Consider the following 24,225-nt stretch of genomic DNA (forward strand, 5'->3'; position numbering starts at 1 on the left):
CCAGGCTGCACCTGCTGCACCTGTTCCATGTGTGGACTGACACCCATGGTTCTGACACCCATGCTGCTGGCTCCGAAGAGCTATACAACAATAGGGTATCGATTTTCATCGAATCTACAAGCCATCAATGTCAAAACACGCATTTTAATAAATTATAGCATAACAGAAAGGGGGAAAAACCCTGATATTATACATATACTGTAAGATGCCAAATGGTTGTGATTTGTTCCCTACTGCAGAGATTTTGAAATGTCAAAAAGCAGCGTGTATTCGTGGACTCAAGGACAAATGGCAGAGATGGAGAAATACGCTACACTGCCGCGTCGCTTGTAACAGTACTCCTCCTGGAATCTCTGGACCAGGTTGCTAAATTTCCCTATAGCCCGGATCCGCCCCCGTCCGCACCCAGCAACTCGCTGAGTTTCACTTTCAGTTTAGTGGAAAACGAAAGCCTAGGGGCTGGGGCTGAGCGGGGCGGAGCGGGGAGGAGTGGCGGCTGCAAGGAAAGGGGGCGCTCAGCCAAACGCCGGCCAGGTGGCAGGCAGAGGCAGCGCGCAGCGCGGGTTGCCACCGGGAGCTCTGCTTACCGTGCCGAGTTGGTGAGGAGCTCATCGAGACCGGACGGGAATTCAGTTTCAGTGGAAGCTCGACGCTGCTAGGCCCTTGAGGCAAGTTTGAGGCTAATATTGGAAGTTTTCTTTCTAGGAAAGATATCCAACGGAACTCTGCTTATAGTCTCCAAATAATTAAGAAATTTATTTGGGCTCTGCAAGTGATAATAATGCATGTTTTCATTGAGTGAATATATGGGGTCAATAATTTCCCCCCCCCAACTAATATATTTATTTGAACTTTTAGCATGTCTTTGTGTTTAATTAAAAAAAGAAATGACAAAAGTTTTGCAAACTTGTAAAAAATATGCAAGTAACGCAGACAAATGTGTAAAGTAGAAACCAGGTTCACTAATATTGAACATTTTGTGTTTACTTTATCAGTTTTTTAAAATTCTTTTCTAAGTTCAACTTAGTATATCATGGACATCTTTTCATGTCAAGACATATAGATATGTCAATGGCATACATTTTTTATAGGTACTGTATGGGAAGTACGTTATTTAAACAACGCATGGACATTTAGGTTGTTTCCAGTTTTTACTGGTTTAGATGAGCCAGCACTGAATATAATTTTATGTGCACATTCTTGCAAATATATGAATATATTTGTGAGAAATTCCTAGAAGTAGAATTGCTGGGTCAGTGGAGATATATATATATATGATTAATTTTGTCAAACTGTACAAATCAGAGTCTTTTAGTCTTAATCACTCTCCTCCCATTTTCTTGGACGAAAGCTAAATTTAGACCTTTAAACATAAAACTCCATTCCAAATATCCCTGAAAATCTGAATCCAAAGTGTTGGGAAATTAAAGCACAGGCTTTATTTTCATACTTAACAACCTAGTTATACTTTGAAATCTTTCCAAAAAAACTAAGCAAATATTTTAAAATATTTCATGTGATGTTTTCTTTTGGGTGTTATACCGAGCAAAGCCAAGTGGAGAGTTTAATGTAGACATCCAGGTTATCCTATGAGTTCACAGGAACAAAATAGAGAAGAAAGAACACAGTTATACAGCTCCATCTTGATTTATGATGCATTTAGCAAAGAACAACAAAAAAAAAAAAAAAAAAGAGGGGACCTCTTTTGTTTTTCCTTTTTAAATCATTGAAATTGTGCTGTGAATTTGACACTTTTATGCAGTGTTGGCTCACAAAGGGGAAAATGTTTAACATGAAGAGAACCAAAAAGAAGGTAAGTCGTTCATTCTTTGGGGGAGAATAGCTCAAACGTTCCCAATTACTTTGGATTTTATCTGGAATACTCTAATTTGTGTCCAGCATATTGCCATTACCCATGAAATGTAAACAGGTGAACAAATCATTAAGAATGGGTTCTAAACTGGTTGGGGTGGCTTCTGACTATTGTCCCAGCTTTGGAGGCTGAGGACACAAGAAAATTGCTTGCGTCTAGGAGTTTGGGACCAGCCTGGGCAGCAAATAGTGAGAATCTGTTTAAAAAAAAAAAAAAAGTCTCAATATGTTGTCATTGGATTTGAAAGACAGGGAAGTTGCTTATATATTGTTGCCAACATATTAATTTTGTTCCTCTTATAGCATTTAAAGTTGGAGGCAGTTTTGTACAATTTCCCACAACCTCTCATTGGTTTAGTAGTGCATGAAGTTAGAGATCCTGGCAAAACCAGGTTCTTCCTACCATGTCTTTGGCACTTTTGCTATATCTCTGTTCTCTGGCTACTATGGTGGTGGGTCTATACATATATAATACATATATTATATATGTATATAATATATACAATGTATATTCTATATAATAAGAGTTATTTCCATCACTCTTATTCAGAAAGGGTAGAGCTAAATTGGTTCAGTACTTTGGAGCTCCCCCCACCTTTTTTTTTTGTTGTAAGGGGTTAAGTTTGGAGATTCATCTTCCTTGAAATATATTCATTCTCTTTTCTCTGGTGGATGTTTATTGCACCTGCATAGTTCACGTGAACACCCTCTCTGCCCACTTTGCCTTTCCCCATTTTCTTCAGATCTTTAAGTTTCACTTTCTTCCCTTTTGTTGCCCTACCTACTCATCTCCCCTGTGATCAATCTTAAAATGTTGCTACAGTTTTGTGTTTCCCCTTTGGGACCTGACCTGTCTGCCTGTCCAAATGATATATTCCATTGCAGGACCTTTTCTAGTCAGTTTTATTAGATGTCTGTCAATGATGATCTCAAGTATTTATTTTTAGTTGATGAAATTGTCTGCTGTCACCATTTCTTTTTCAGCTTGACTCCACTACAAGCTACTTGGCCTACAAGCTTCATAAGGGACAACTCTTTATAACTATCTTTTAAAATAGTTAGCAAAGTGTGGTGGTAGCATGCCTGTACTCTTAAGTGATTCTCAAGGCTGAGACAATAGGATAACAAATTTGAGTCCAGCCTCTGATTCTTAGTAAAACCCGATCTTTTTTTCTTTTTTGGTACTGGGGATTTAACCTAGGGGTGCTTTACCACTGAGCCACATCCCCAGTCATTTTTTATTTTTTAAATAATTTTTAGACAGGGTCTTGCTAAGTTGCTGAGGCTGGCCTTGAACTTGTGATCCTCCTGCCTCAGTGTCCCAAGTCATAGGGATTACAGGTATGCACCACCTCATCTGGATCCTTTTCATTTTTTTTTTGATTTTAAGATAAGGTCTTATAAACCAGGCATGGTGGCAAACTCCTGTAATCCCAGCAACTTGGGAGGCTGAGCCAGGAGGATCCTAAATTTGAGCAACTTAGCAAGGCCCTAAGCAACTTAGTAAGACCCTGTCTCAAAATTAAAAATAAAAAGAACTAAGGATGTGGTTCTCAGTGATTAAGAGTTCTTGGATTCAATCTCCAGTACAAATTATTAAAAAAAAAAAAAAAAGAAGGAAAGAAAGAAAGGGAGGAAGGGTGGGAGGGGCTGGGGATTGGGGATGTAGCTTAGTGGTAGAGTTCTACTGGTTCAATTCCCAGTACTGCAAAAAAAAAAAAAAATTGACATATTCTTTGTACATACTTATTGAGTACAGTGTGGCATTTCAATACTTGTATGTAATGTGTAATGATCAGATCAGGGTAATTGGAATTTCTACCACCTCAAACATTATTTCATTATACTGGTAACATTCAAGCTAGCTATTTTGAAATGTACAATCAATTTATTTCCACCATAGTTACCCTACTGTGCTATTCCTTCTGTCTAACTGAATGCTTAACTATCTCCTCTCCATTCTCCTTCCTCCTATTCTCTTCACGGCTTCTTGTAACCACTATTCTGCTTTGAACTTCTATGAGATTAACTTTTTTAGTTTTCACATACAAGTGAGACATGCAGTATTTGTCTTTCTGTGCCTGACAATAAGTCACCTGACAGAATATTCTCTAGGTTCATCCATTTGTCACAAATAGTAGGAATTCATTTTATCATTGAATAATGTTTTGTTGTGTGTATGTACCATATTTTCTTTATCCATTCATTTGTTGATGGACACTTAGGCTGTAAATCTTTGCTGTTGTGAATAATGCTGCCATCAACAGTGGCATACAGATGTCTCTTCCATATTCTAATTTCCTTTGGAAATATGCACAATAGTAGAATGACTGGATCATCTAGTAGATCTATTTTTAGGTTTGATGATCCTCCTTCTTTAGTTTGGATCTTGAATGTTTCCCGAAGGCCCACCTTAAAGGCTTAAAAGGCTTGATCTTTAGGGTAGTGCTGTCAGGAAATGGTGGACCCTTTAAAGGTGGGGCCTATTAAGAACTCTTTTCTGGGGAGTGTGCCCTTGAAGGGGATTGTGGAACAGTTAAGTCTGATTCATTCTACTGTCTTTTTTCTATTCCCATCCTTCCTTCTTTTCCTTTCACTTCTGAACTTCTATTCCTCCCTCCCCCCATTATTGTGTGTTAGCATCCGCATATCAGCCTTTGGTTTGGGGGGACTGGCTTATTTTACTTAGCACAGTAGTCTCCAGTTCTATCTGGCAAAAGTTATAAAGTCATTTTTTTAAATGTACCCACTGCCACTTTCAATATGTGCCCTGGTAATGGGTAGTAATGACCAATCTATCCATACAACTTATGATTTTCAGATTATATCTTTTATTATTTGTCCTTTAATGTGTGCTAGTCTTAATTTATTTGGTGCATTGCTTGGCATCTTTCAATTCATTTTTACCTGGATATTCCTCATATATCTCACTAGGAAGCAGTTTCTCCATCCCCAAACTTGGTTTGACTTCTGCTTTTCTGTGTTAAAAGACAGGACTTTGTGAAGTCCCTTCTGCCTTTTACTGAAAACTCCCATCTCAGCCAGTCAAAACTGAGGGTTGTTGGGGCAAAGGCAGGAAGGAATTTGTAACTGAGATTTGTCATCCACTGTGTCAGTTCTGCATTGCCTGTTGGCGCTGTGCTGTGTGCTCTGTATACGAGAAAGATGATTTGATTCCCTTAGGCCTGTGTCAGACCATGTGTTTTCCTTAGAGTATTAGCCTTAATTCCACATTCCAATTAATTACATAATAATATAATAAATACTTATGAAACTCCTTCAACACTCAGCTAAAATATTATAAGCAATGGCTCTCCACTGACTTGTTCTCCTGCATTCCCCTCAGAGTAATTGGCATGTGGTTTTCATTATCTATTTAAAAAGTTTAATAAATAAATGAATGAAAAAAAATAAAAAGTTTTATCGTACATGCATATATTGATGCATAAGCAATATAATGTTCCATTGAGCTTGAGTTTAAATCTAAAGAATTCACATTATATATGTTATCTTCTGGGAATCGTTTTTTCGAGTTAACATTGTGTTTCTAAGATTCAGTATCTTGTGATGTACATTATGGTTATTCATATTCATTGATGAATAAGTGAGTAATATCCTTGTATTCTGCTATATAAGCAGTGCTGCTATGAGTATTGGTATAGATGTCTCTGGGGACACATGTAAGAATTTCCCTTGCAGTCTGGGTGTGTTGTTCAGTGGCAGAGTATTGCTTATTATGTCAGGGCCCTTGGTTTGATCCCCACCAGTAGAATAAACTAAAACAAAACAAACAACCAAAACCCCAGAACACTTGGAATTTTGGGGTTGAGGTTGAGTGGATGTTTAACTTTAAAGGATAATGCCAATTTTTTTTCCAAAGTGATTATACCGTTTTATGCCCCCATCCTTGTAGTAGATAAAAATCCTATTTATCCAGGTCCCCTGGATCAGAATTTTTTTCTGTGCATATTTTTAATTGACACATAAGATTACATATTTATAGATTACAACATTACATTTCAGTACATGTTTATAATGCATAATGATCAAATTCTATTAGAATTCCTAATTGTTACCAGTTGAATAGTGTAAATTGCTATCTCATTATGGTCCTGATTTGAGTTTGCATGTCTATTACTTAAGCAGTTATTTTTTTATAAAATTAAAATTCTTGAACACTTTTGTAATTCTTCCATGTCAAGTTCCAGAATTTTAATTTTATAAAAAAATAACTGCTTAAGTAATAGACATGCAAACTCAAATTTTTTGATTTATTGACATTTTCAAGGGCAAGTTTCATGAAAGAGGTGAGTCTGGAACTGAGTTTATTAAAGATGAGAGGGAATAGTTTGAAACAAGGGATATCTTGAAGCACAGCAGGTTGTACACAAAAGATCAACTGGTAACATAGAATGTAAGTTTATGTGAGTGTGTGCTGCTTATAGTCCTTTGCACACACTCACATCCTCTTTCCCCAAACTCTTGATTTTTTTTTCCAAACTCTGATCTTTTTTGTACAACCTGCTGTGTGGCAGTGTTGTGGCTGCTACCTAGTGGAGATTTGAGGGAAGTGCGTAGTGTCTTGGTATCCATGGTTATGAATTTGTTGTAAAACACATGAGAGATCCCTCCTGGAATTGCATGCTGGGGAGAATTTACAGGTGTCAGGTCTGTGTTGTCAAGAGGAAGTAAAGAAGTAGAATAATTTGAGTACTGTAGTTTTTATGTCCTCATCCATGCAAACCAAAGGTGCTCAGTTGTATTCTGTCAAGAACCAATGCTCCTCTGGGCCTGGGGAATGTGTGTCTGTTGAATGTGTGTCTGTGAACCACCACATCCACAAGTGGAGAGACAGCTATTCCTCACATTAGGATACAATTAATTAATTATTTGAATAGCTCTGTGCATAAAGTGCACAGGAGCATAGACAACATCTAGGCCTTCCTAAGGACCCAGCACAAGCTTCCCAGAAGACAGAACATTTTGTTGGAACTTGGATGTCTGTAGGAGTGTCCCAGTAAGTTAGAGGTGTGGATAGCAAGGAATTTGCTGTGAGAAGCCTTTAAGCTGTGGAAGTGACAGTTGGGGATGGGAGTGAGGAGCAAAGAGACACTGGGCTTCTCATCTGGTCCCCTTGGTGAATGTTAGTTACATCATTTACCAAAAAGAGAATCTGGAGGTGGGGAGAAGAGTTCAGTGTTAGGGTATGACAGTCTACTCTGGAGAAGAACAAATGGAAACGAGGGTCAGATGTATCTAGCTTAGTTGTTATTTACAGTCCTTGAGCTTTATTAGTCAATATCCCTAATCAGTTATCTCTTCTCTAAGACTTGGCTCTTGAAATCAGAACTTATTGAATTAATGTGCTTTCCTCCTGTCTTATTCTTATTAGGTTGTGTGTTTTCACAGAGGCTCTGTTGCACCTGGCCCATGTGAGCTCCTCCTGGAAGTTAAGTGGTGGAGTCCTGAACACCTGCCAGGCAGCCTTGGCCTGGGGATTTTGAAGTCATCATTAATGGGCAAAGTGTTCGGGTTCCTGAGAGAAACTTGCCAGTTAATCCTGGCTGAGTCTCAGCAGTACCCGGGGGAATCCACCTCGAAGAAGGAAGAGAACAACAACATGAAGAGGGAGAGAGAACATTTCAATGCCTGGGACAACCCTCATGGTCATTAGAACCTCCTATTTTTCTCTTTTTGACTTCATAGAAATGCTTCATTTACTTACTACACTCTGTTGCACTAGAGCTTTTTGGTTAATGGGTCCAGATCACTTGTGTCTCAGTTTCTGTGTCTGTGGAATGGAGATAATAATAGTAGTGAGCACAGAGGGTTGTTCCAGGGATTAAATGAGATAATCTGGGGAAACAGCTTTAAACCAATGCTTGCCACGTAACGTGCAGCATTAGTTTCTGCTTTTCTGTTACCCTTTACAAGTCTGTGTAGAATCGAGATGCTCTTACTGATTTGGGAGCAGAAATCTGCGATTACATGTTACACCTGGATTTTGATATTTTTACTGCCCTGTCTCTTATACACCAATGCCCATTCCCCAGGAATTCTGACATTTAGTGGTACTGCTTCCCTTTTAAATTGCTCACCTGTGGGGTCTGGTGAGTCTGTGCTGGGAAAAGAAAGGTTGGTTGCTAGTGGAACGGAGAATTGTTTTATCTTTTGGTTTTCTCATAGTTTGAAAGTTTCTACTGGATTTTAGTCTCTTGGGGTAAATTTAGAGTATGTGGATCTTCCCCAAAGTTTGACAGCCATTCTGACACAGCTGTAGAGACCAGTTGGGGAGGAAACTTGGTACCCCAGTTATGCTTTCAGAAAGTTTTTTTTCCCTTTGCTCTTCCAACAACTGTTTGTGCAGAACTGTTTGTATCATTCATTTGTCAATGCATGATACACTTTTTGGGTGACATCTCCTTTCTGGTGGACTATTGAAACTTGTCTTGTTATTTAACTTCTCAAAGGTTCATGCATATCTCCTCTCAAATTTGTTTACAAGTTCCATAGTGAATTCTTTGTACATCTGAGATATTTCAAAGGATTTCATGTCCTCAGTAGATGCTAGAAAAACATTTGATTTTTGTTAAATCCTTTAACTGTGCTTTACTCTCAGTATTTTTTTTCTTTTCCTTTTATAGGCCTGGTTGGTTTACACAACATCGGACAGACCTGTTGTCTTAACTCCCTAATTCAGGTATTCATAATGAACGTGGACTTCACCAAGATATTGAAAAGGTAAGACTATTATTCAGGTTAATTGATATGTATATTATTTTATGTTTTTTATTCAGTTACAGTGACTTGGACTTTAGAAGTCTTCTTTCAAAATTTGTCAAAGAAAAGATATTTTTTTCTGCTTTTCTGCATTAGAATTGCTTAAGAAGTTTTAAAAATACACAAATACCATATCCCACCTCCATTTACTTGGTTTCAGTTGGTCTGGGTTGGGGCCCAGACATTGGTACTTTTTAAATGCCTCCTTCTGTAGGTGATTTTTAAATGCAGCAGTCATTGAATTAGACCAATGTCAGAGAAACTGTCAGTGGAGCCAAGTGTGTGCATAGTTAGCATACTCATTCTTTTTGCCCCGTGCACTCTTCTTTTTTTCCTTCATTGACAGGAAAATTGAGAGATGCCTATAATTTAAGGAATCATTGCCTAAATACATGCCATCCCTTCATGTTGCACTTTCTACCCAGGACTTAACTTAGCATTTGCCTTTTCTGCTTGAAGTGCTTCAGACTGGACATTTCACTGCTTGCCTCATATGTGAACCCAGAATCTGGTGCATCTGCCCTTTATTCTAGCATGATTATTGGTCGGGGTGGAGTTGCTGAGGCAGCAGTTGTGTTGGTCCCCTTCTCAAGGGTATTCTGTTTAGCCAATTCACTAACATGGTGGTTCTTTACCTTGGTTACCCATTTAAATCATCTAGGTCCCACCCCCAGAATTCTGATTTAGTTTATATGGGGAGTGGTCTGGACATGGAGATTTTTTAAAAGTTTCCTAAGTGATTCCAGTATGTACCTCACATGGACGACTGTGGGTGAAAGGAGGTTCCTGGCTGTTCTTCGACAGGATAAAAGTGCCAAGGGAAGCAGGAGAACAGAGAAGAAGTGTTCCCTTCCAGCTTCTTTTGCTGCTGGAGAAGATGCAAGACAGTCGGCAGAAAGCAGTGCGACCCATGGAGTTTGCCTACTGCCTCCAGAAGTACAATGTGCCACGTAAGACAGTCCTTTCAGTTCTGGCTGCTGCCTACTGATCTAAAAAGGCTGGGAGCCTGGGAGGCAAGAGAGTGAGGAAAAGGGCAGTGAATGAATCAGGGCTCCGTACTTGGTGCACATCTGTGATTGTGGCAGTTTGTGAACCTGAGATAGGAGGATCCCAAGTTCCAGCTGGCCTGGCAACTTAGTGAAACCCTGTTTCAAAATAAAAAATTGGGGATATGGCTCAGTGGTACAACACCCCTGGGGTTCAATCCCTAGAAACACACACACACACACACACACACCACATAATCACCAAGAAGGAAGTGAGGTGACCCTAGGCCCCTTATTTTTTTAATTTAATTTATTTTCTGGTTATAGGTAGACACAATATCTTTATTTTATTTTTATGTGGTACTGAGGATCGAACCCAGTGCTTCACGCATGCTAGGCGGGCATTCTACCTCTGAGCCCCAACCCCAGCTCCAAACCCTTATTTTTAAGGTATTGGTGTATATCTGAAATTTTTTTAAACTTTTGTTTATTTTAATATATATTTTTTGTGATTATTACCAGTTTACTATTTTTTCCAATGATTTTCTTTTTAAATTGGCATAACCATACATTTATGGGATATATTGTGGTAATCTGATGCATTTTTTATACGTGTGTAACAGTCAAATCAAGGTCATTAGCATTTCCCTTTCCTTAAACACTTTCCATTTCTTTGTGTTTCAAAGCTTTGAACTCCTCTCTCCTAATTGCTTATAAAGTGCATAATAAATAGTTGTCAGTAGTCACTCTACTGTGCTCTAGAACATTAGAACTTACTGCTACTATCTAACTCTATTTTGGTACCTGCTATTCAACATCTTCCCATCCACCCTTCTCTCTACCCTTCCTAATTTCTAATGGCTACCCTGTGACTTTCTCCTTCTTTGAAATCAACTGTTTGGTTTCCACATATAAATGAGAATGTGTGGAACGTGTCTTTATGTGTTTGATTTATTTCACTTAACATAATGTCCTCCAATTCCACCCATATTTTTGCAAATGACAGGATTTCATTCTTTTTAATGGCTGATTGATATTCCACTGTGGATAGATACCCACATTTTTTCACTCATTCATCGATCCATTGGTGAACATTTAGTTTTTTATTATTTCTTGGATATTGTGAAGAGTGCTGCAATAAATGTGAGAGTCAGATGTCTCTTTACCCAACTGTGTGTATTTATGCCAGTACCATGCTCTTTTGGTTATTGCTTTATAGTATGTTTTGAAGTCAGGTGTTGTAATGTTTCCCTTTTTGTTCTTTTGGCTCAGGTTTGCTTCAGCTCTTCAAGGTCTTTTGTGGTCCCCTATAGATTTTTTTCTAGTTCTGTGAAGAATGTCATTGGTATTTTGATATTGTCCTCTTCAATTTCTTTCATCAGTGGTTTATAATATTCATTATAGTGTTAGGTCCATTTGCTCTATACTATAATTTAACTCTGTTGTTTCTTTGTTGGTTTTGTGTCTGGATGATTTGTTCACTGATGAAAGTGGAGTATTGAAGTTCCTAAGTATTATTTTATTATTTATTCAGTCTAAGAATGTTTGTTTTATACAACTGTGTGCTACTGTGCTGGGTGAATATATATTTATAGTTGTTATAGCTTCTTGTTATCTCTTTATCATTCTGTAGTTATTTTCTTGTCTTTTTTATAATGTTTTCCTTATAGTCTATTTTTTTATGATGTAAGCTAGCTATTTCTGCTTGGTTTTGGTTTCTGTTTGTATGTTATATATTTTCCTGTCCCTTAATTTTTAATCTGTGTGTATCTTTACTGGTTAAGTGATTTTCTCGTAAAGGCATATTTTTGAGCCTTACTTTTTAAAATTCATTCATCCAGTCCATATCTTAATTAAGAGATTTAACCCATTTACATTCAAGGTTATTATTGATAAGTTGAGACCTATTTCTGTGACTTTGTTAAAAATTTTTGATTTTTTTGTGTATTTCTTGCTCCTTTCTTCCTTTCTTGTCCATTCTTATTGATGGGTGGTTTTTCTGTATTGGTAGGGTGTGATTCTCTCCTCTTTTTCTTTTGGTTCCTGCTTGACCATTGAGTTTTGTACTTTTGTGCATTTTTGTGGTGGTGGTCATCATTCTTTCTCTTCTGCCGAACTCCCTTAAGCGTTTCTTGTCAGCCTGGTGATGAATTCCCTTAGTTTTTGTCCTGGAGACTCTTTATTTCTTCTTCATTTCTGAAGGATATATCTGCTGGGGATAGTATGTTGATTGGCAATTTTTTTGTTAGTTCAAGATTTCTTTCCTGCTCAATGGAGGACTTTTAGATCAAATCTATTGGGACTCTTTTAAGCTTCCTGGACGTGAATATTTGTATCTGTCCCCAAGATTTAGAATGTTTTTATTGATTATTTCATTGAATAGATTTATTATGCCTTTTTCCTTCTCATCTTTTCTTTTGGGGGGTTACTAGGGATTGAACCCAGGGTGCTTAACCACTGAGTCACATCCCCAGCCCTTTAAAAAAATATTTATTTTTTAGTTTTAGGTGGACATAATATCTTTATTTTTATTTTTATGTGGTGCTGAGGATCAAACCCAGTGCCTCATGCATGCTAGGCTAGTGCATGCTAGTTGTGCCACTGAGCCACAACCCCAGCCTCCCCCAGCCCTTTGTATTTGTTTATTTTGAGACAGGGTTTCACTAAGTAGCTTAGGGTCTCACTAAGTTGCTGTTAGTCTCGAACTTGTGATCCTCCTGCCTCAGCCTCCCAAGTCACTGGAATTACAGGTGTGCTCCACCATGCCTGGCTCCTTCTCATCTCTCAGTTAAAAAAATTTTTTTTGTAGTTATAGATGGACAGCATGACTTTATTTTATTTGCTTTTTTTTTGTATGTGGTACTGAGGATTGAACCCAGTGTCTCACATGTGCCACGTAAGCACTCTGACACTGAGCCATAGCCCAAGCCCTCCTTCTCATCTCTTGTAGCACCCACTGTATGAATATTTGCTTATTTAATTGTGTCCTGTGGACCTTAATGACTTTTTTAGTTCTTTAAAATTAGCTCTTTTTCATTTCATTTCTTTTTTTCCCCCCAAAGACCTGTGTTCAAGCTTGGACATTGTTTCTTCTGCTTGACTAGTTCTTCTGTTAAGGATCTCAAATATATATTGTTCAGTTTTTAGCACCACAATTTTTGAATGGTTCTTTTTTATTATGTCTTTGCTAAATTTCTTATTTATGTCATGAATTCTCTTTGTATTTTTCATTGACTTGTCTGTCTGTATTCTCTTGAATCTCAATAAGTTTCCTTAAAAGTCATTCTTTTGAATTCTTTGTCAGGTAATTTGATGACTTTCTTTTCTTCAGGGTTTGTTCCTAGAGAGTTATTAGGTTCCTTTGGAGATATTATATTACCTTGTTTTTTCACGCTTTTGTTTCCCATATGTTGGAATTTATGCATCTAGTGGGTCAGTTTTCTCTATTAAAAAAAGTGAGTATTTGTGTTTCAGATTTAGAGGAAAAACTCAACTTCTCCCCTTAAGTATAATATCTTTGAGTTTTTCACATCTGACCTTTATTGAGTTTTCTTTGTATTTAAATTTTTTAGTTGTTGATGGACTTCTATTTTATTTATTAATTTATTAATATGTGGTGCCGAGAATGGAACCCAGTGCCTCACACATGCTAGGCAAGCGCTCTACCACTGGACTACAACCCCAGCCCTGAGTTTGCTTTCTCTTTTTTGCCAGAATTTTCATTGCTTTTACAGTGGAACAGATTTATGGAGGCCCTCACTTTATCATTTCAGATGTATTTTTTCCTTCTTTTAGCCTTTCATGGCTACAGAAAGGAAAGAATTTTTAGGGAATTTTTCTTTGAATTATGATTATTTGGATACCTGTTCTCCATTAGAATAGAGGTTTCTTGGTGACAGAAATTTTCTTTAGTATGTTTTTTTCATGGCAATTTTTATGGCATCTGCCTTGTCCTAGCCAATGTTAAGTATGTTGTGGGACAGGCAAATGACTATTTCTTAGATGAATGGGGACTCTTGGTTCTGGGATGGCCAGATAATGGCAAATTGTCTTTAAATGGTAACATGATCCAATTTCCTTTACAATCAGTGTCAGCTCTGTGGTAGGACATAATTCTTCTGTACACTATTCCCTGGAAAGCACCAATTTAACCCTACTAATAGAATGTTTCTCTTTTGAGTTTGGAATTCACTGCATTGGAATGTAGATTAATCAATCTATTAACTTATATGTAAGTTATATGTAAGTTCACTGATTGAGTGCCAGATACTATAGTGCCAGGTTTCTATGCATAAGGAAATAAGGCTGAAAGAAACTCATGAAACTCACAGTTTAGAGTCAAGACAGACACAAAACCAAACCAAAACCAATACAAACTAAAAAATGTTAAGTACAAGTTGTGATAAGTATTATGAAGGAAAGAAAATGTTGTTTGGGTATAAGATTTTAGCTAATTTACAATAACTACCTTTTCTTGCAATATCTTTGCATTTTTTGCACTTATCTGTCCTTTTTAAAAATAGCCCTCAGTATTTTTCATTATCTTTAACTTTCTAGTTTTCTTTTTAACAATACTATTAAATTTGATTATATCTGCCTTACCTTCACTTATAAAACAGATATAGACTTCACTGCTTAATTCCTGCTTCCTCTTATCTATTATCATCTGACTGTAGGATGGACCTTTCCCTCCTTGTCCTCCTAGGAACCTATGGGAAAACCTAGGTCACATACAGGAATTGGGGATAGTGCTCAGATTTTAGGGCACTGAATAAGAAAACACATCAAGGGACAGAGAAATGAGAGACCTTAGGAGTACAGTGAGAGCATTGGCTTTGTGTAGACACAGGAGAGAATTACTGGATCTATCTAGGTGGGTCCCCTGGTGACAGTAGAGATGGACAATGAAATTTGGGTCATGTAATGGTTGGACTATGGCTTAAGTTTTTAGAGGATCTGTCAAAAATCAATATATAAATTACTTTTCATTTTTTGAGCACCTAAAATGTAGTGCAAACTTAGCTGTTTTGGGTGTGGGAGAAGGCTAGGAAAAGATGAAGTGGTGAATGAGCATCTTGGTAGCTAGGGCACAAGGGCATGAGTAGTCTCCAGGGATCTGGCTAATTGTGATGTTACTTCTTTTTGGCCAGTGTTTGTCCAGCATGATGCTGCTCAGCTTTACCTTACAGTCTGGAACCTAATTAAGGACCAAATCACTGACATGGACTTGGTAAGATCCTGGAACAAGAGAACTCAGAGGTTTAGGATGCTACTCATATAACTCATTCAAAAATGTTTATGTAAGATGGAAAAAAGAATTAATTCATATACAATGCTTATTACAGTTCCATAATATAATTACTCTTTTGCACCTTTATATGTAAGACAATGAACTTTAGTGGCTACCATTTCTGGAGCTTTCGTCTTCTTGATCCAACTTCTGATAATAGGCCTGAGATGGTTTAGGGCTTTTTCCCTGATTTACCTCTTTCCTCCTTCCTCTTGCAGGTAGATAGGTTGCAGGCCTTGTACATGATCCGGATGAAGGAGTCCTTGATTTGTCTAGACTGTGCCAAGGAGAGTAGCAGAAACAGTAGCATGCTTACTCTCCCTCTTTGTCTTTTTGATATGGACTCAAAGCCCCTGCAAACACTGGTGAGAAACTTTTCTTGGTGGATTTGAACACTCCAATGTTGCCAATCCCTCGTTGCTTCTTTTATCCACCTTTGGCTTTGTATTTCATTTCTGTGGCTTTGCCCAAGTTCTCCTTTGACTGGCAAAATCAATCAATTAATTAATTAAAATTAATTAATAAAAAACTTCTCACCTACTTTCACTTTACACAAAATGTTTCCTTAAATGTGCTCCTCCCATTTTATTTCTCCAAATAGTGGAATCTTTATTCTTTTTGAGATTCTACTTAATGTACTGCACTGGGCCAGACATTTAGGGGAGCTTGGAGAAAACTGGACATAAACCTTGCATCCCTACCATAGGGGTGTAGGGGATTGTTCTCTAGATGGTAAATACCAACATTGCATTTTTCTTGTTCTGAATGAGACAGGAGGATGCCCTACGCTGTTTCTTCCAGCCCAGGGTGTTATCCAGCAAGTGCTTCTGTGAGAACTGTGGGAAGAGGACACATAGCAAACAGGTACTTCTTAAATTCAGCTACTTCACTAGTCTGGGTTTGCCCCTAGTGGACTTCCTGATATCATCTTTCCAGACCCCTAAGGGTACCTCATGCTGGTTGAGGAGGGAATTTGGATTAGGCTAGTATCTGGTGTTTTAGGGCTTCTGATTTTCATAGCTGTGGATGTGGCTTCTCTCTCACTGAGAGAAACAGAGCCTTTTAAAGAATAGAGAAGATTCGAAAGAAGTGGTTAGGTTTTCCCCTATGAAATAGACTAGCTTTCTAGAGCAGACTCCATAGTTACTCTGGTTTCAGGAGCCTCTGTAGAACCCTGGGGCTGCTGGTGCCTTCTGTGGAAGATGTGCAATGGTGTGGTAGTCAAATGTCACATGACTCTTGGAGGAACCCAACAGATTCAGTGAAATGGAGCCCTTAACTCTATGTTAGATCATGCTGAATTCCTCTTTTGGAGAAGAACGTTCTACTAGCCCTGATATTTTTCTGTCTTTCCATTTCAAGTGCTTTAGGACTTCACTCCACAGTGATTTTGCTTTTTCAGGACTTGAAGCTGACCCATTTGCCCCAGACCTTGACCATCCACCTCATGCGATTCTCCATCAAGAATTCACGGACAGAAAAGATCTGCCACTCACTGTATTTCCCCCAGAGCTTAGATTTCAATCAGGTTCTTTCAAGTGAGCAAGTCCTCGGTGATGCCAAGGAACAGGTGAGATGTTCTTTCCCATTATATATCAATCTTATCAGGCACCACAGCCTTAAGATTCTGCCTTCCTGGACCCCTCAGCTGCTAGAAGTCATCTGCTCAGAAGTTCTATAGTCCACATCAATGATGCAGTCTGTGTGGTAGAGTGATGTCAGGTTCCAGACTGTGATGGTAGAGTCAAGCAGCATCATGCTGGGCAAACACTGGCAAGGTGAATGGGAGCAGATCAGTTAGTGAGGTCTGCTTCCTCTGTGTCATTCTTTTATCTGAGAAATCTTTTTTTTAAAGAGAGAGAGGAGGGAGAGAGAGAGAGAGAGAGAGAGAGAGAGAGAGAGAGATTGATTTTTAAAAATATGTATTTTTCAGTTTTCGGTGGACACACATCTTTATTTTATGTGGTGCTGAGGATCGAACCCAGTGCCCCATGCATGCCAGGCGAGCGTGTTACCGCTTGAGCCACATCCCCATCCCCTATCTGAGAAATCTTGTCCTCTGCTGCCATGTTGGGATGTTCAAAGGGAGGAAAACCCAATCATAGCTTGGTGTGATTCATGGAAGCATACACAGATTCAAGACACACTTATTTTTAAACAATATTTAAATGTGGTCTTATGGAACAATGGCAGATTTTATCACCTCACTCTTACTACCAGACTTTGCTGTTGATTATGACTTTAATTTTCTCTTAAGATTCAAAAAACTTTCTTATTTCTAAACATTGGGTCTGTACTTAAAGGCCTTGAAGGATTGAGGGAAGGAACTCATAATTCAGTTCTTTGCTTTTAATTTTAAAAAGCGTGCATTGATGAGCCACACAGTTCTATCCTGACCCCTGCATCACAAATGGTCAGATTTCATACTTTAAAAAAAACTTGATTTCATTTATGGCTCTGTAGACATTTGTGTATGCTTGAATGGTGCTTGATTTCTAGTTTTTATTTGTCATATTCTCTTATAAAATTTGCATTATTTGGCAAAAATAATGTTATTTTGAAAAAAATAACACATGGAATAGGTATAAATGCATAAGTGCAACTTTATTATTAAAATAGCCAAGGCCTACTTTGAAGGTAATAAGAAAGTAGTAAGTTGATTGGGCCAGATTTAATCAGAGGAAAGTTTCATTTAGTTGTCATGATATGACATTATATTCATTTATGGACATTATATTAATTTATTGGGAGATGCTGAGGAAAAAAATGACATAAATATCCTTTGTTCATAGGTTTGAAATACTACATTCAACAAATTTTGCATTTCCATATATATGCGTCAGTTTTTAGAACATTGTTTCTTTTACATTTTCTGTTTGTCTATTTATGCTCAGAACCATGCTATTTAAAAAGTTAAGTAAAACCTTAAGTCAGGTGCTGTGGCCCATACCCATAATTCAGCTACTCAGAAGGTTGAGGCAGGAGCATCCCAAGTTTGAGGCCAGACTGGGCGACTTAGTGAGATATTGTCTCAAAAGGGCCCTTGGGTTCAATTCCCAGTAATGAAAAATAAATTAAGGACTGATAATATGTTACAACAATATTCAGTTTATCAGAACCTCATAGGATTCTTCCTTTCTCTCTTTCCAGTTTTTCTTATTTCTCCCTACCTAGTTTTGCCTGATGAATTATATTTAAAATTTCTTCTGCTTAAAAGAGACTTTGTTATTAAAAATTTCAGATACATACCAAAGCACAATGAATTCACATGTATCCATCAAAGAGCTTAACAGTTTCCGAAACTAATGGTCAATCTTGATCTATCTCCACCTTCATCCTCTTCTTTTATCCCACCCTTAACTAGATTCAAGACACACTTATTTTTTAAACAATATTTTAAAGCAAATCCCAGACATCATGTGCTGAATTTTATGAATATTTCATTATGTCTCTCTAAAGAATAAACACTCTTTTTCTAAATATAGCTAACTCTAACTTATAATTCCTTAATATTTTCAAATATCTAGCCAGTGTTCAGATTTCTTCTTTAATTTGTGTGGTTTGTTTGAATCTAGATCCAAACGAGGTCCATGTTTGCATTTGGCTTCCCTTTCCCTCCTCCTTCCCTTCCTTCCTGTTAAATTTATTTTAGGTTTTGCCTGCCGTTTTTTTTTTCTTGTAATTTATTTTGTTGAATTTTTTATATTCCGTAATTGGCTGGTTGGTGTCATTTAACATATTCCTCTAAACTCTACTATTTCTTGTAAACTGATCATCAAATCCAGGTATTGTTCTGCATTTCAAAAAAAGTTCAATATAGAGCCCTTAAGTAAAAAGAAGTATAGAGTAAGTGGGGCCCTCCATTTTGAGTGAATTAACTTCACTTGCTCTGCCTCACACCCTATCCCCTTCTTCCATTCCATTTCCAAAGTCTTAGGTTAGGGGTGTTTATATGAATGTGGAGAAACTAGAATGAAGTGTTCCTTTTTAAAAAAGTACTTTACAGAAAATGCAATTTTATTTATTTTTAAAAAATCTAAATTAGTAATTGATTTTTACTTTTTACATGCTATTTTAATTTTAATAAAATAAATTCATATTACATAGAACAAGTGTATCAACTACACTCATTGTTGATAAAATTTTAGAAATATTTGAAATTGGTTAATTGATCTAAAATAACATAAAAATTGTGTATGTTTATGGTGTACAACATGATGCTTTGATATACGTATACATTGTGGAATGAATGATTGGGTTAAACTAATGAGCACCTTCATTACCATATGTATATATTTTTTGTGGTAAAAACATTTATAATCTATTTTTTTAATTTTTGTGTGGTACTGGGGATTTAACCCAGAAGCATTCTACTTCTGAGCTGCATCCCCAGGCCTTTTTATGTTATTTTTCAGTCAGGGTCTTGATAAGTTGCTCAGGCTGGCCTTGAACATGTGATCTTCCTGTCTTAGCCTCTCAAGTAGCTGGGATTATAGGTGTGTGCTACCAGACCCAGCTTAAAATCTATTTTTTAAAGTAAAATTGTAGTTTCTAATATATTACTGTTAATTATAGTTATTATAGTTACTGTACTGCACAAGAGATTTCCAGAACTTCTGCCTCATAATGGAAACTTAGTATTTCTTGGCCAACCTCTTACCATTCCCCTCTACTCCAGCCCTGGTAACTACTATTCTGCTCTCTGCTTCTGTTGAGTTTGACTTTTTTTAGAGAGAAGAATTGTTGACATGTTGACTAACATGGAGATCTTGCTTATAATCAATCAAAACTCTCTCTTATCAGTATTCCTTTTTCAAAGAGAATTATCTCTTTTTTGATTTTCTAAGATTTTGAGGGAGTAGAATGATTTACTGCAATGTCTAATGAATGCTTTTGGGCTTTTCCCCTAAATATTTCTGTGATATTCCATGTTATTGATACTTAAAAACATCAACTTACCCTAAGTTTCTTGCATAGGGTTTCTTCTTCCATTGCTAGATCATTTTCTGCATGTCAGTTTAGCTGAAACGTAGGTTTAGTTCTATTCCTTCTTCTCTCAATATTTTGAAGATCATCTCATAAATTCTAATGGATTCAATAATTGTCTCAAACTGAAGGTTTCTGAGTCCATATCTTCTGTTGAGTTTTTTTCTTGGTCTCCACACCAGAGTTTTTACCTTCCAATTTAATATTCTCACAGTCTCCAAATTCATTGTCCTTAATTTCAAACAGCGCTGTTTCATGTTGACTTTATAGTATCAACATCTACCGAATTACCAAGCCAGAAATCTGGGATTCATCCATGTGATGCCCCCCATGCCCCTACCTAATTCAATCAGTTACAAAGCACCTTTAATTATTTCTGCCTAATTTTGTACAAATCTGTCCCTTCATTTCTACCTTTACTCTTATGTTCTTCAGAGTATGAACTGGGTTTCAATCTACCTCTTTCATTTGTTTTGGCCTTGGTTAAATTATCTTTTTTTCCAGAGCTCAGATTGTACCTCTGTTAGATAGAGCATTACTAGTACCCACCTCAGAGTGTTGTTTATTAAATGAAATAATTTATGTAAAAACCAACTGCATACTAAATGGCAAAAGTTAGCTAATAATAATGATTATTATCACTTTAATGACTAACACTGACAGTAATCATTCAGGTTATATCATTTCTTCCTCACTGTATTTTTGTATTTTAATTTATCTCATTGATTTCCTATCACACATGAACTTTCCATTTATTTTTTCAAAGTACATTGTTTCAGTGGTTTTTCTCAAAAATAAATCTGATGATGTTGTTTTTTCCTTAAAATTGTTTGAATGTTCTCCCTCATTCATGGGATAAAGTTCTAATTCTTTTCTTTTTTAAATTTTGAGATAGGGTCTCACTAAGTTTTCCAGGGTGGCCTTGAATTTGAGATTTAAGTACCTGGGATGAGAGGCTAAAGTTCTAATTCCCAACTTGGTCTGTGAAGATTACCATTTTCTTAATATTCTTTGCTCTGTTAAGCTGCTGAATCTTTGCAGTTTCTGGGTTTGCATTAAAAATACTGCCTTCTTATAACTTGCCTGCTGATCTTATCCATCCTTTAAGGTCAGTTAAAACAGTCCTTCACTGGTAAGCTTTCCCTAGCCCCTTAGCCCTTCCTTAGCTGTTCATTCCTTTTTCTTTTTTTGGGGCAAAAATGGATTCTTCCAAAATTACCTGTAAATATACTTTTTATAAAATAAAACATGCCATTATAGTTCGGTTTATATACTTGTTCTTCCATTAGCAATGAGATTTTTGAGGTCAAGGACTTTTTCCTAGTATCTTTGAAGTACCAGTGCCTGACAAAGAGCAGGAAGTGAATAAATGTGTGATGACTTAATATTTCCTTTTTCAAGTCTGAGTTTAGAAAAAGAGGGGGTGAATCATTTTATGCTTTGTCTTCTTCCAGTCTGAAGGGCATTTTGAACTCTTTGCTGTGATTGCCCATGTGGGGATTGCTGACTTGGGTCATTACTGTGCCTATATCCGGAATTCTGTGGATGGAAGATGGTTTTGCTTCAACGACTCCCATGTTTCTTGGGTGAGAAACAACACCAAAAATTGCCTCTTACCCTGAACTATCCACCTGTAATAAGTTCTGAGGATCTTCCTGGATCCTCAAGGCCAAGACACAGTATGGTATTGTTCTTTGTGTGTGAGGGTGGGTTATGACTTCAAAACCCTGTTCTGCATGAAATCCCTATCTGGTTTATAGCTTTGTAAATCTCTGTAAGAGGCCATTACCTCAATGTCCAGGTTTCTGGTGCTGTGGACTCCTTGCTCTGTAGCTCCTTGCTCTGTGGGAAACTTCTGTAAAGCAAGAAGAGTTATAGATATGTAAGATATATACATACATATGTATGTAACTCTGGGGAAAGCATGACCAAGTTCAAGAGGAGGAATGAGGCTATTAAAAATACTATTATGCGTGACATACTATAATTAGATGCTCCAGCTCTTGGGAGTTACTAGGGTGGGTTTTTCTAGAGGAGTGAAAGAGGGCAAATTGCAGCATCCTATATTCTGTGGATATTTAGTAAATGGTCAGCCAGGTGCTGACTTCTGTTTATGTACTTCTAGGTGTCCTGGGAAGACATCCAGTGTACCTATGGAAATCGTAATTATCGCTGGTAAGAGAAGTATTTGGGTGATGGAAACCTGATGAATTTAAGCTGATTCTTGGAGCTGTATGGAACTCTCATGGACTTAGCCATTGCTTATATTCTGATGGCTTTCCAGGGACTAACCATTCAGCCTCATTTGTCAGCACCCATCCCTCTACACCATAGTGTTCTAACAATTTAGACTCCAGTAATCCTCAAGTATAAGTGACCATGTCTGCCATCTTCCCCTTCTAACTACACATAAGGAGTTTCTGCATTGCCCTCTCCTGATTTACCTTTTGTGCAAACTCCCCCTCACATTTCAATACTCATGACTTTCTCTGCTCATCAAAGTCTTATTGGTTGACCTGATCAGATTTGTAGGGGCTTCTTGTGTGCTTTTATTGCATCTTGAGCATAACTCCATCATAGCAGGAATCACGCTGTTTTTAAATTGTTTTGATACATCCTTTCTTTCACATTAGACCTTTGTACTCTTTGGGGAGAGAAAGATCATTTTTTTCATATTTCTTTGTCTGGTATAGTGGCTTGCATTTAATAAGTATCAAATAATACTTTTTAAATTGGTAACTATGTCAGGGAAGGAAGCTTTAACTTTATCAAGTTAAAACAGAGAGACTTTGTAAGTTTTTCTGGCTGAGTTTCTGGAATAGGAGTGACAGTGTATGCCAAAGATGATATTAAAGATGATTTTCAGTTGCAGAGATAGGTTCTATTATTTGAAAGTAACAAATTAGGTGTAATTTGTGTTTGAAGCCTTTCTCAGGCTTCTTCTTTTTCATATTTCTCTTCTATTTCTTCTAAGCTATCTTTCTTACATGTCCAGTCTTTGTTGTAGTTATTGATTGATCCATGATTTAGATTAGGGACTGTCAGACTTAACTCTGTAAAGGACCAGAGAGAAAATATTTTAGGTTTTATGGGCCATAGTCTCTGTTTCAAGTACCCAACTCTGTCATTTTAGCATAAAAGAGGACACAGACAGTACATGAATGAATTAATTTAATTGGCTATGCTTCACTTACATTTATTTGCAAAAAACAGGGTTGGTCTTGGCTCATGGTCCCATAATTTGTCAACATATGATTTAGATATTAACTAGTAGCATATTTAGTGGTTATTTCCCACCAAGTCACTATTTTGTTTCTCTCTGAAAAGTTGTTTTTTTGTTGCTGTAACAAAATACATGAGGCTGAGTAGACGAGGCTGAGTAGATAATGGATAGCTGAAGGTTTGATTCAACAGCCTGGAAGTTTGCTAATGCTTGTCCTATCATGAAATAATAATATTGTTTCACTATCAGTGGTTCATTTTGCTATGCTGATGAATTTTCTCATCTTTCTAGGCAGGAAACAGCATATCTTCTGGTTTACATGAAGACTGAGTCCTAATGGATATTTATTCTATATCTTCAGAGATTGACAGACTATCATTTTCCTTTCCTATTCTTGGATCTATTGACTCTTGTATGAGATTCTACAATGAAAAAAAGCATCACTTTCCAACTGTATAGTTACATGTTATTTATAATCAGGTGGGGATTATGTTTTGGATCTGGTTTGTCTTTCAAAGGTTCATGTGCTGGAGACTTGGCCAAACATGGCAGTGTTGAGGTGGTGGAAACTTTTTAAGGGGTGGGGCCTGGTGGGAGGTAAGTAAGTTCATTGTTTTTCCCCTTCTTCATGATGATGGTTCCCTTTCACTTCTCAACCATGTTCTGATTGCCAGCTTGTTGGCATCATGCTGATAAGACCTTCCAGTCACCAGAATGTGAGCCAAATAAATGTATTTACAAAGTACTCAGCCTCATGTATTTTGTTATAGCAACAGAAAACATATTAGCCCAATTATCATACTAGTTAACAATGATATTGCACAGGTCAGAATCAAAATGTGTACTTTTATCTGTAGATCCTGGCCACATGGCTAGATAAGGGTTATCAGTGTTACTTACTTTGAAAGACATTAACTCTCTAGTTGGAGGATTGTATTTAGTTGAGGGAGTCCAAGTAATTCCCATGGAAAAAAACACTGGTAGTAGAAGGCATTTGGATAGCAAGGGGCAGTGGTAGGGAAGTCAATATTTCAATATTTTACAACTATTGGGACCATACTGGTTTGTACTGGCTGAATATCAGTTCC

The 24,225-nt window shown here is 37.2% G+C and overlaps 1 protein-coding gene across 2 annotated transcripts; it reads left to right on the top strand.

The window, feature by feature from the left end:
• Positions 1 to 480: 480 nt before the first annotated feature.
• Positions 481 to 23,882, top strand: Usp18 (ubiquitin specific peptidase 18). Of its 2 annotated transcripts, XM_015500829.2 has the most exons (11): positions 481 to 668; positions 7,282 to 7,538; positions 8,517 to 8,613; positions 9,457 to 9,602; positions 14,789 to 14,868; positions 15,147 to 15,293; positions 15,703 to 15,792; positions 16,331 to 16,498; positions 21,369 to 21,500; positions 22,040 to 22,089; positions 23,429 to 23,882. In XM_015500829.2, the coding sequence occupies exons 2-11, from the start codon at positions 7,388 to 7,390 to the stop codon at positions 23,472 to 23,474; spliced, it is 1,107 nt and encodes a 368-aa protein (XP_015356315.1). In that variant the 5' UTR covers positions 481 to 668; positions 7,282 to 7,387; the 3' UTR covers positions 23,475 to 23,882. The 2 variants fall into 2 exon arrangements, with proteins under 2 accessions (XP_015356315.1, XP_015356313.1); XM_015500827.2 differs by lacking the exon at positions 481 to 668 and having other exon boundaries at positions 7,265 to 7,538.
• Positions 23,883 to 24,225: the final 343 nt, after the last annotated feature.

The sequence above is a fragment of the Marmota marmota genome, unplaced genomic scaffold (assembly GCF_001458135.2).
Source record: "Marmota marmota marmota unplaced genomic scaffold, marMar, whole genome shotgun sequence".
In the NCBI taxonomy this organism is placed as follows: domain Eukaryota; kingdom Metazoa; phylum Chordata; class Mammalia; order Rodentia; family Sciuridae; genus Marmota; species Marmota marmota.

Excerpts from the sequence above, each read along its gene's own strand:
- Usp18 (XM_015500829.2), top strand. The coding sequence starts at position 7,388 with ATGGGCAAAGTGTTCGGGTTCCTGAGAGAAACTTGCCAGTTAATCCTG. Across the intron at positions 8,614-9,456 it reads TTCACCAAGATATTGAAAAG|GATAAAAGTGCCAAGGGAAG; the intron begins GTAAGACTATTA and ends GTTCTTCGACAG. Across the intron at positions 15,294-15,702 it reads CAAAGCCCCTGCAAACACTG|GAGGATGCCCTACGCTGTTT; the intron begins GTGAGAAACTTT and ends TGAATGAGACAG.